The following is a 12853-nucleotide window of genomic DNA, read 5'->3' on the forward strand; positions in this document are numbered from 1 at the left end:
TTTAAGGAAGTTATCTTCCGTTGCCTGAAGCATTTTAACTGGCCTAAAACCCCACAGGTCTGCGCCATACATGGCAATAGCAAAACACTTAGCAGCATATCCCTTTAATACTGCCTCCAGGGGTTTCACCCCTAATTTACGCGAAAAGCCCAGCACTGCAGAAATAGAACGTGCCAGGGCATTTTTTTTCTCCAACAGTTGGGGGTGCCATGTGGAACAATCATCAAATACAACCCCCAAATAAGGAAATCTGGAGACTCTTGTCAACTTGTGCCCATTGCATTGCAGTGCCATTACATTTTTCTGGGCCTTGCCTTTCTGGCCCACCACCATAACATGAGATTTACCATAATTGACACTTAAATCAAGATTTATCATAAAATCATAAAATGAATTTAACAGACATTGGAGACCTACTGCAGTTCTGGCTAGGAGAGCAGCGTCGTCCGCATATAATAATGCGGGCAATAAGAACTTCCCTGCCCTCGGGATGTCCTTACATGCTGCTCCTAAAACGCCACCCAAGTCATTTATGTATAGTGTAAAAAGCAGGGGAGCTAAAATGCATCCCTGCCTTACACCATTAGTGATACTGATTTTACCCGTTACCAAGGAGTCATCGCAGAACGTCAATGGGGGAATGTGTTACCGTTCTTTCCTTCTCTTTATTCCTGTTTCTTCCTCCCTCTATTTCCTGAAAATGAGTTCCCTTTCTTAAGGCATTTTGTTTCTGGGTGAGAGGGGTGATTACAAATGGAACATGCATGTTTGAATTTACACGTACCTTGGGCCCTGGTGCATGTCCGTCTATTAAAATCCCAGCACACTCCTTTTCGCCCACCCCCGTTCCCTTAACCCGGGGTCGTGCCCCCCGCTTGCAGTGGCCAAAACGGCTGAGGTGCTTGGGAAGTGTGACCCTTGTTCCAATTTTGGACCGCATTGCCTGGCTGCCCTGGGCAGCCAGGCAAACTGCTCAAACTAAGCATGGGCGAATTTTGCGAATTCGCGATCCGCAAAATTCGCGAATTTGTGCGAATTTGCGGGTTTTTGTTTTTTTGCGTGTTCGCGGGTTTTTTGCGTGTTTGCTGGGTTTTTTGCGTGTTCGCGGGGATTTTTGCGTCTTCCCGAGCCGCTTGCATAGCGAAGTTACCCATGCAGTCGTTTATGGGAGAGGGAGAGAGAGATAGATAGATAGATAGATAGATAGATAGATAGATAGATAGATAGATAGATAGATAGATAGAGAGAAAGAGAGGGGAAAAAGAGGGAGAGAGAGAACGAGAGAAAGAAAGAGAGGCAGGATCTCTGAAGGGCCAGATTCCTGAGTTGCCCCTACAGAACATACAGCTTTTTATTTTTAGCAAAATGCATATGAAAATTGTGCTGTAAAGGTCTCTTTCAGTTTAACCCCTCCTGACAACTCAAAATGGGTGTATTTGCCATCCTCTCCCTTCTTCCTGTTTTTTATATCTGTAAGTGCTTCCTGATGAGGTTTAATTCCTTGGACAGGTGCCTCGTTGCCTACTTGTAACTATTCTCTGACCTTGCTTCAAGGGTCAGAGCAGGGTCAGAGAATAGTTGCAAGTAGGCAACGAGGCGCCAGGAAGCAATTAGCAGCAGGTGCCCAAGTTGAAGTTAATTTGTTTGTAACCCTTTTGTAAAAGGTTACAAAGAAATTAGGTTCAACTTTTGCACCTGCTGCTGTAACCCTTGCTTGGCTGAAAATTCGTCCCCGCTGATTCGCGGATTTTACCGCGATTTCGCGAGATTCGCGGATCGCGAAATCGCTGAAAATCCACAAATTCGCCCGCAAAACGGATTTTACGCCCACCCTTAGCTCAAACCATGAGATTGAGTCCACCCGAACCCAGGTGAGTGAAGGGTCAAATTCCTTGGCCTTCCTAAAATTCATGTCATAGTCTTTCCAACCTCACCCCCATATTTATCATGAGTCATAGTGACCCTGCTCTGTTAACACACCTTTTCTGCTTGCAAATTAGGTAAACGTTCAGCTATTATGGCCATAAATACTGAGAATGCCCTAATCCAATTGTTCAGGGTCTTTTCCACCTTGAATCTGGACATTTTAACCCGCCATTCGCTAGGAAGCATCCAATCCTTCTGCTTCCTGGCATACTCCATTTCCCTATTGTCTACTAGCAGAGAAAACATATTGACATAAGCACCTGACCATATCAATTCTTTCACCTCCTGTGTTACGTGCCTTGCTAAATGCTCCCTCCTAGAGGGTCATACACCAGCTCCAGGCAATGGTAGTGGCACCTCCTTACCTATTTCCCCAGCTCCCGCTGGCGCCGCCATCTTGTCTTTATCAGCTCCACTCTCCTGGTGCGCTGATTGGGCTTCAATAGGAGTACTTGGCCCTGGGCCTGGCACCGCGCTTGGAGCAGCTACAATCTTCGCCACCATCTTCTGCGCCTCTGCTAATGGGTCCTCTTCTACTTCATTTGCGCCCACTGAAGACGTTAACATTCCCCCCTTTCCTAACCAAGGGAGAACTGCCTCTATCTGCACTGCCAGCTCCGGTGGAACCTGATTAACTGGCGCTGGCGTTAACCCCGGGAGGGGGACCACTGTTTTTGGGACAGGAACCCCCGGGGATGGTATGGGGCTAGGTGTGGGCACCACCAGGATTAGACCTGGAACCAGCGGGATTGTGGTTGGAGGCACTGAAATTGGTGTCGGCACCGGCGTGGCAGGCGCTGGGATCACAGGTATACTTGCCGGAGTCTGAGGAATAGGTATAGGGATCACTGGTGGCACTAGGCTCCTGTGGGACCCTCCCCCGAAGGACCTTCCCCCAAAGGTTGCTTTGGATCTTGAGCCTTCCCCTTCCTAGCTCTAGCCCGCTTGGGGAGTGGGCCCAATTCCCCCCTGGGTTGCAGGGGCACTATCGTTCGCTTGGGCCTGCCTGCTGGCCCAGTCTTTTCATCCAACCTCTGCCTGAGATCCGCAACGCTCTTCCCTATTTATTCCACCTTTCCCCATCTCCTATTCATTGTTACCATACTACGCATCATCCCTTCCAGCATATGTTCCATGCGGGAACGCTTTGCGCTACGTTTACTGGCCATCTTATGTAAGCCAACAATTATCAGGTGACTCACACCCTGATCCGCAATTACACTGCGAGCACAATGTTATTTACCACCTACAAGGGGACCTATCCAGGCCCTTACCTGCGCAAGTTGGGGGTACACAGACTGGCCGTAAGCACCACGCAACTGGGACCACGCCACACCAGCTAGCCTGGGTGTTAGGCGAGCAAACTCTAGTTGACGGCCCTCAGAAGCAGTGAAGTGCAGGCCTGCCTGTGTCCCCTTCAAGCGATGTCCACTGCCTCGCTCCTTGTCCTAGTATGCAAAGCACCCCTTATGTACTCCTACGATGTATAAAAAAAGATTGGCATATGTTGTGGACACACAAGCAATATAACTTTATCCAAATCCTGCAGTTGTGGTATTCACCGAATCAATTCCTGGGCACCACACACCTTTACCTTGCTAAGTAATCCCACTTAACACCACTACAATTTTAAAGCTAGAAAGTATGCATATTTATATGGCAAAAACCCGACCCAAGGGTATCAGAGCACTTTACATGCGCACCAGTAACAATACACAAGTGTTCAAGGCACAGAGAGATTAAGTGATTTTGCCCAAAAATACAGGATTTGGAGGCGACCTTCCTTTGTATACACAAACTATTATCTTATTGGGATGTTGCCCTGATATGCCCCCAAAAAATCCCCCAGACCGTGTGGCCTCCTACTCCCAGATTCGCAAAATTAAATCAATCCCCCGAGCCAGCTCCAGCAGGTGTCTAGCACTACGAAAGGCCCGCTTTTAGTACAACTTCTATGTCCGGTACATGAGCCCACATGCGCCACACACCGCACTATGTCGGTAAACCCAAGACACCGACACGACTACTGCTCTCGATTACCAGTCGTTAAAGGCTGTCCCGTCTCTCGCTAGCTCCCCTGACCAAAGGGTATCAGAGCACTTTACATGCGCACCAGTAACAATACACAAGCGTTCAAGGCACGGAGAGATTAAGTGATTTTGCCCAAAAATACAGGATTTGGAGGCGACCTTCCTTTGTATACACAAACTATTATCTTATTGGGATGTTGCCCTGATATGCCCCCAAAAAATCCTCCAGACCGTGTGGCCTCCTACTCCCAGATTCGCAAAATTAAATCAATCCCCCCGAGCCAGCTCCAGCAGGTGTCTAGCACTACGGAAGGCCCGCTTTTAGTACAACTTCTATGTCCAGTACATGAGCCCACATGCGCCACACACCGCACTATGTCGGTAAACCCAAGACACCGACACGACTACTGCTCTCGATTACCAGTCGTTAAAGGCTGTGCCGTCTCTCGCTAGCTCCCCCGACCTGAAACTTAAACTGTGCATCCGCGATCAGAGCACGTGAGAGGTAGCGCTTACCTCGGCAGGACGCAGTTCAAGGCGCTTAAATCCAAACCAGTCTACCCCAAGGGAGCACCACAGGGGTGCTGCCGTACAAGCGCTCCTTACCGTAACTCTTCGTTGCGCCCGTTACCGGTGGCCCCAGGGGTGCGCCGCACCGCCCCACTCACGCTGCACGGTGGAACACGACAAACTCCCTCGCAGCATACCGCAACCAAGGATTCGGTCTCCGGGCGCCGTCACTCTTCTCCTCTTGCCACACGCTCACCAGACCGCTGAACCAACCTGCAGAAAGACAAAAAAGGAAATCTCAGCGCGATTCTCGACACTCTCCGCACCTGGAAAACAAAGAAAAGAAAAAGATGACAGCCTCCTAAAAGGCTGAGGTAGGGCAGGCCTGGGAGTGCGGGACCAAAAGAACGCCTCCGACGCTCCCCGGTCTTTTTAAACCCCAGTGAAGTCAGACCATTTCTAACTGGCCTGACCCCCAGTTCTCCCTTTATCGCTTCCTGATCACCTTGGAGCCTTTTCACCAATCGATGGTGAGGCGCGCTCACCACGTCACGATGACGTGGCGGGGCGTGCCCCACCATGGATTGTAGGCGAGGGGGAGGGGGGCCGGTGCCCCACCATACCAATCGGGGGGGGGCGATACCGGCCGATACCTGATGTCTGTCTTTGCTGTGGGAGCAGTTGTGCAGGTATTTGTGCATTGTGCCTGCCTGTTGAGTGTTGTCCCACTATTTCCCCCTGTGGGTGCTGTACACAACTAGAAGAAAAAGGAGAGTATCTGCGGACTCTTGGACATCAGCTGATCCGAGCATTTGAAAGTGAAAGTGAAAAAGCTGCGCTGCTCTCACGCAAAGCCCCTCTTGAAATGTCATCCTTGCGTCCTGTGTTTTTCACTTGCGAATATGCCTGGTTCATGCTGAGGAGGTGTGTGCCTGAAAGACCTCTATAAACCTGCCAGCCCCCCTGCAGTGGGAGGGCTCAAGTATCAGGTACACGGTGTGCTGGCACATACCTGTACAGGCTTAGGACCTCCTGCGGGGACAGTCACTGCTGGCCCCACCCACTCCCTTGCACCCAGTTTCCAGCACACTTCCACTCAGGGTTGGAGTGGGACCACAAATATCCCCGGTACACCCTAAAAAAGCACCCCATCATGTCTGCGGACTGTGACCCATCATGAAACCTTGCTTGATGTGTGTCAGTGGGCTACGTTTTGGAAACATTCATAGCAAATTCAGTGCACGGACAATGGGAGGGAGAGGGGAAGAAGGCACAGACAACGGGAGTGCGGGCTGGGGAGGGGAGGAAAAGGCACGGACAACAGGAGTGCCGGCGGGGGAGGGGTGAGAAGGCACGGACAATGGGAGGGAGGGGGGAGTAGGGAAGGCAGTAGGAGAACCTCATTAAAGAAAATAATGCTCACAGTTTTAATAACATGTACTGTGTTACACTCGAAGTAAAGGGGCCAGTAGGCATGAGAGGCTACAAATGATGACATGGCTGTAATAAGGAGGGTCTAACAAGCCTATAAACGAATCCAAAGGCAGCATTTACGAAGGACCAAGACACAAGCCAATGAAAAAGATGGGCGGGCAGTGGGGGGGGCTTCCCTCATGTACTAAATTACAGCGGATCTTCACCAGAGCAGCGCTTGCACGCTGAATCTAGGCTCGACCTAAAAAGAGGTACAGTTGGGCTGGATACAGGGATTCTCCCCTGTGCCTCCCATAAGTACAACTGTATCTGCCAGGGGAACCGGGAGAATCAAGATTTCTTCAACTCTGTTCTTCTATGGTGATGATAAATAGTGCAATCTGTGCAGACTCCAGATTGAAGTCATATGCTTTGCCCCAGTGTATCTGAACCACCCAGGCCCTGTGTCTGTTTGCTCTTTTTCACACTTTATCAATAAATAAACTACATTCTATAGCAATAAACAACACAACTTAACTTCTGCTCTCAGGTGCAAAAAAGGGGAGAAGCTGGATTGATTAGCCCTGGATAAGTAATGGCCTGAGATTAAATGTCTTTTTATAGTTCAACTTTTTCGCCATATTTCTTTGCGAAGGTAGCTAGTTTGTTTTTAATGTTTACTGGTGGCAGAAGTAAAGCAAAGCTAGAGGATTCATGTAGCTTCACTCCATTACAAGTTCAACGTTACTCTTTTAGGTAGATGAATATGTGAAGTGTGTAAACCAGATTTTGGTTTTATATCATTCTTTTTCTTGGATGATTTAATGTATGATTGTAGAGTATGCAACTGTTTTCTTTTTTTGTTTGCCTGGTTTAAAAAAAACATATGACAAGCTAATTAAGGATGATAAGCATACTATTCATTCCCTGGTCCTACCCTATACTTTGGGCATCTTGTAATTTTACTGAAATACACTGAATTAAAGGATTCTGCATATTGGTCTGGAAAATCAATGTTTTTTTCAGACTTTCAGAGTACACGCTTTCGGTGCAATTTTAGATAGCACTTGATGTGAGGATGGCGTGTGTTGGCACACTGTGAGAGGAGTAAAGAAATGTTGGATGGTGTTATGGTATTTGCAAGGGATAAAGACATTGGGGTGCTACTGTAATCCTCTTGTTCATTCATCTCTTACAGGTGCCATAACACACAAAGTAAACAATGGATTTAGCCTCCACGGTGGCCTTGTGTTTCTGCATCTTTTTGGGGTGGCTTCTTCTCACTTCCTGGAAAACCCATCAGAAGAGACAGCGACTGCCACCCGGACCCACCCCTCTACCTCTCTTGGGCACACTGAGGAAAATTAAACCTCACCTGTTGTACGAAACATACATAAAGGTAAGAGACTGACTGAACTTTTCTGTGCATCATGGCCGGCCCTAGGGCAGTGCGGTCGGTGCAACCGCACGGGGTGCTGACCTTGCATGGGCGTGCTGTTTGCTAGTTTATATTGTTCAGAAAAGCACCTGCTGCCGCGTTCCTGGCCTCCAGCAATTTTCAGGCAACAATTAATATGTCATGAAAACTCCGGTGAATAATGTTCTTCCAGGCGAGATCGGAGATTTGTCTAGTAGAAGTTTTGACTCCTGGAAGTTTTGATCCATGGTAAGGTAGAGCAGAGGGTTAATAGCCTGTTGCAAAGAACATGTACCATGCAGATCACAAAGTGAATGCAATGTAAACATTCAGTGAATTACTGCTTTTGTCAGTGACTTCCTTTTGTTAGTTGCAGTTTACAGTGAGCTATTAGGTGTCAAAGAACTGCGTGCAGACTTCAAAGTATAGATTAGAGCGTTTGGATTTTTTCATCAGACTATCTTTATTCTAATGTTGCAAAAATAATTCATTTGGATACAAATCAGTTCTTGTTATTGAAGAGAGCCCCAATCCATTGTGTTACATTTTAAATTCAGAGTTTGTGCTTCTCCAGACCAAGTACTGTTCAACTATACTGCCTACCTGTATAGATAATATGTGAATCCACCCCTTGTTGTTCTCTGTTTTATGTACATTTCCTATACACTGATTTACACACCTATGATTGATAGTCTCTGTGTAATGTGTGTGTTATGTAAAATGCTCTGACACCCTTCACGTTTATGTGTGACGCTATAGAATGTATTAAATGCCTCTGAGAGAGAGTGGTTATGAAGACTGTTAAAGGGTGCTGGGGAGGGAATCTGTGGTGGAGTTGGTCGTTGGGGTGCCAAAAAACATTGTCGCACTGGGCGCCACCAGTGCTAAAGCCGGCCCTGCTGTGCATTACCAGAAAGTGAACGATTCACAACAGCTTCATTAACATAATGAACAGGGATCTGGTGGAGATGCTTTTTCTCCAGGGGCTGAGGTATTACTTTCTCTTTAGAAGGTTTAATGTTATTTTCTCTCAGAAGAGGTTTGTTGTTACGTTGTTTCAGGTTGTACATGCAGGGCATCGCTATGTAATCATCAGCTAATTTCTCTTGGGAAACCAAAATCCTTGAAACATCACCCAATGAGGCAACATTGGGACCACTTAAAGGCACGCACAGCTCAGAAAATATGAGACATCAATTTTGAGCCATGAGCTACACTTTCTATATTGATTGACATGGAAGTAATTCAAAGCTCATTAGTATTTCACCTTTCTGCTTGCTTAGTCTCAGACACTCCCCGAGTTTGCTTCTAGTGAGCAGTCTATTTTGCTTAAATAATTTTCGTTCATTTTACAGACCACTGCAGTCATGCTTTGTCCTTGATCCAGGCCTTTCAAAGTATAACATCACTCCATGCCACTCCTGCTTTGCTAGGTGCAAATACTCATATCTATAGTCTTCAACCAGATTCTGCTGCTGATGTCATGTTGTTGTGTAGTTCCTACAAATCTGTAGGACCTGCACGCTTGTTGGACCACATAAACTTTGGCTCGGGTGCCTAGACTGATTCCGGGCACCCCAGCAGTAAATGTTGACCTAGAGACCAGCTAGCTCACTATGCCACAATAAGCCCTTCTAACCTTACCATGAAGCGAATCATTTCTGACAACCCTGACCCCTCAGGGATCGTGGAAACAGATCAAAACCTTTTGCTCAGTCACTCATGCTCAGAGAAGTATAGAGGATACAAAGTAGGAAGTTTTCAATATATTTATTGAACCAAAGTTATTCTCGTTGAGAATACATGTGACATAACATAACATGTGTATTTGTAAAGCGCACTTATCACCCATGGGTCTCAAGGCACTGAATAAAATATGTTTATTGTTACCCAACTCAATGGTACTCATTTTATCAACCTCAGATGGATGAAAGGCTGAGTGGACCCGCCGGGATTGGAACCTGTGACCATGAGGTCGGAGACAGGCCCCTGCATTGGATGCATTAGTCCACTACGCCTCCAGACCCGGCTATGGGTAAACATAATCAGTAGACAGAACCATATGAAAGTGATTACAAGCACCAAAAGCCTAAATAGTAGATACAGTTCTACCATGGTGCTAAAACAGTGTATATATGTGCAGGCATATAAACAAGGCAATAATCAGGCGTACTCCCACTATGCAAACACTATGCAAACCCTACTCTAAGTGGAGAAGTGTGGCTCAATGGTTAGAGCAGCAGACCCTGATGCAGTGGTCTAGCCCGGGACCAGGGTTCAATTCCCCGCCTCGGCGGGTCTTGGGCTCAGAATTCCACGGACCTGATAATTCTCACCTCGGTGCCTATTCTAATCATAGAGTCCCACTCTGCAACTCTGGGCAATAGCTTGCTTAATCTCCACAACGGCCCCCACAACGCTAAGGATGCCTGGCCTTCACCCTGGCGGTGCCCAGGAGTGGACGCCTCACAGGGAAAGCCAGGACGGGTTCCACAGTGGTATTCGTACAAGCGCCTTGAGACCCTTGCGGGTGAGTAGTGCGCTATACAAGTATCAATTTACATTTACATTACATAAGTGTACCTAGAGTGTGTATACGTATAAAGTCAAGAATCCCCCCATGGGATAATACAATCCCATTACCTGTCGAGAGAGAATGTAAGAGCCCATCTTGGTCACGGACTGGACACCCCCTCATGGAGATGTAAGACAGCTGCGTGAAGTCTCGGCATGCAGGAACCCTCGGTGTCAACTGAAGTGCCGCCTCTACTAATCTATCGGGATGCTCATTATTTATAATAGAAAGCAGCCTTGTGATGTACGTCATAGATCAGCGATGTTATGGATATGTAGATAGCTCTGTCGCCCGTGGGTAAAGATAGAACAACATTTGTACATGTGCGCAAAGAGGCCTTGTACATGAGGTTCGAAGCATCGTGATAATGTTGTGCAAAGCTAGATGTGTAAACAAAGTTGTTTCAGAGAAATGCATTGTCGTGCATGCAAATATGTGCAAAAGTTCACATCAGAAATGTTATTGTGAATAATAGGACAATGTAAGAAATTAGCAGCTTCACTACATGGGCCTAGCCCGTTAACATAACACCCACTCGTCAGACTAAGGGTCGCTATATAAAAGATGTCCTAAAGCCAACACGCCATAATAAAATTGAACAAAAAAGTCTAAAACCACTTTTAAAATCATCTAAAAGCAAGCTTCCATTTAAAGTATTCATAGAATGCCTTAAAAGTCATTATACTATTTGAAATGTCAAGCACTCAGAAATCCATGGTGCCTAGAAAAATAAAGCAAAAGCTATTTTGATCCTCTTAGAAAAGCCAATTTTTTATGTGTTCAGAGCGGTAGGCACAACATTGCTGTAGCCCACAACCACAGATGACATTCCCAGAGGTGCACCTCGAAGCAGGTTTATGGAGCAAGGTGATTCTGTCCAGGTATCAGAGCAGCCGCTGAGGGAGGGACTGCATCCTGTAAGTGTATCGTAGAGCCGGTGGCCATTTTACTAGGAGCCAAAGCATCCCAGGGTGGCTCGAACAATGCATTTATCAGCAATGGAATTTGCTGGAGACAATACCCATGGGCCTTTAATGCGCCATTGCCCAGTGTGGCAACCGATTGTGATCCTAGGCATAGATCCAATATGCATTCATGGCTGCAAAGCAGGCAGTGGAATGCAGGTTGTACGCAGTAAAGCTAAGCAGGCCTGAAAAACAAGGACCAGTGCTTATTTAGCTCTCGAAGCTGCTTATGCCAAGGCAGTATACCATGCCCTCACGGTACTGCAGCACAAGCAGTCATGTCTGCATTCCAGGTTGACCTGGGACGTCCAATCAGGATTCCTGCCACAAGTAGCTGGACAAGCGGTAGCCCTCCAAAAACAATTCCCAACACGGAGTGTATGAAAGACGGTATAACTCCCAACATTGTCTGAAATGTGCTATCCAGTCAGGAGCCAATGCATTTAAAAAGTGCACTATTCTCATGGTATCAGACATATTAAAGATACAGTGAACCAACTCCCCAAAATGCAGCATGAAGTTTGTGTGGAGAGGTGTCTGTATTTCAGACAAGGACCTGCAACCTGGAGATCAAACGCCTCTCTGGCAGAAGTTAAGGCCACATCCCTTTGAAAAAGCATGGCTTTCAGCTTGCTCAGAGAATTAAAGTGTATGTTGGGAACATTAATCGGAGGTCATAGCATTGCCTCCCTAACTGTGCGGGCAGGTGGAAACAGTACTTGTGTACCACAAGTGACTATGAATAGGCAATGCCCAGTTCCAGTCCACAGCAACCTTGATCATTCTGCATCAAATACAGTCGGAACCAGTAAGGAAAACTTCAGTGTCCCAATTGCTGCATCTAAACCTGAATGGTAATTCCCAGTACTCGTGCACATAACCTTCCCCTAATGCTTTGTATCTGCCTACCTGTTGGTATTAGAGACAATATTGCAATTGGAAAGTCGTGACCGGCAGGGGAATGTAACTATGGATTATTTAGTTTGTGGATTGTGTCTCAGCCACAGTAAAAGGTAATTGGTCTAACTTTTCAACGTGCAACATGGTATATTTTGCATCTCTTTGTGCCATTACTATCTGCCTTTCTGCAGAAAACAGATTTGCACTATTGATGGCCAGAACGTAGTGTTTGCAACGTCCATCTCAGTATCACAATGGACCGTAATTGTGATTGTCCATGATGTAAAACAAACATGTTGTGCTGGTCCATGATGTAAAACAAACATGTTGTGCTGTATAATGTCAATTGCAGACTATACTATGTTGCCCAGTGAATGCATTTTGGATGATAATGTGGTCATACCGTTGTCAACCACAGTCAAAGCCTTTTCTAAATTAACCCTGTTGATGTAGCTCAATCTCTCAGCAGTTTCTTGTTGAGAATTTCCCACAGCTCATTGTATATTCCATACAAGAAGAACTTTTGACGTGGGTTCCAGGGACCTAATAAAAAAATCCCTGAGATCCTTTTCATCAGAAAGCCGGAACAAGTGTTGCTTCATCTGAGAAAGTGTTGAGGATTTTAGCCAATCGAAGCATTCTAGGTTTGTGTAAGAAATGGTGACCATAAAGTTGATAACAAAATATGTCTAAAAAATTAGATGTACCATCATATAATTCATCATTAGGCAATGCAGCTGATTGCTCTAGATCAGCAAACAAATTATGCACAGTTTCAATGTCCTAATCATCAAACTACTAGAGTTGATCATATCATTTAAAGACATTTTAAACAAATAGAGAATTTGTAAAAGTTCAGTAGGACCAGATACATCACATGACCCCCTGTCCCATACTATTCCTTCTGGAACTGGAATTGCTGTAATGTTCACCAAAGACAGGTCCCTAAGTTCACGGTGCGATGATGCATGTGGGTTCAGAACCAAGTTCTCAAGTTGTGCTGCAGAGCTTTCTTGGAGATAGTGTCTATTCAGAAGTAGGAAAACAACAGTTACCAAACCAATCTAGAGGACCAGTAAAGTAATCCAATTGTAATCCAGAGATGATTCCATGATAC

General features: G+C 46.2%; 1 protein-coding gene across 2 annotated transcripts in view; it reads left to right on the forward strand.

Moving 5' to 3' along the window:
- Positions 1–12853, forward strand: part of LOC147692501 (cytochrome P450 2G1-like) — a 591635-nt gene that overhangs the window by 184998 nt on the left and 393784 nt on the right. For both annotated transcript variants that reach the window (XM_086938711.1, XM_086938712.1), the window contains exon 2: positions 7078–7278. In XM_086938711.1, the coding sequence (XP_086794837.1) occupies positions 7102–7278 (177 nt within the window). In that variant the 5' untranslated portion in view covers positions 7078–7101. The remainder of the gene's footprint in view (positions 1–7077; positions 7279–12853) is intronic.

This window comes from Lissotriton vulgaris, chromosome 9, assembly GCF_964263255.1.
Source record: "Lissotriton vulgaris chromosome 9, aLisVul1.2, whole genome shotgun sequence".
In the NCBI taxonomy this organism is placed as follows: domain Eukaryota; kingdom Metazoa; phylum Chordata; class Amphibia; order Caudata; family Salamandridae; genus Lissotriton; species Lissotriton vulgaris.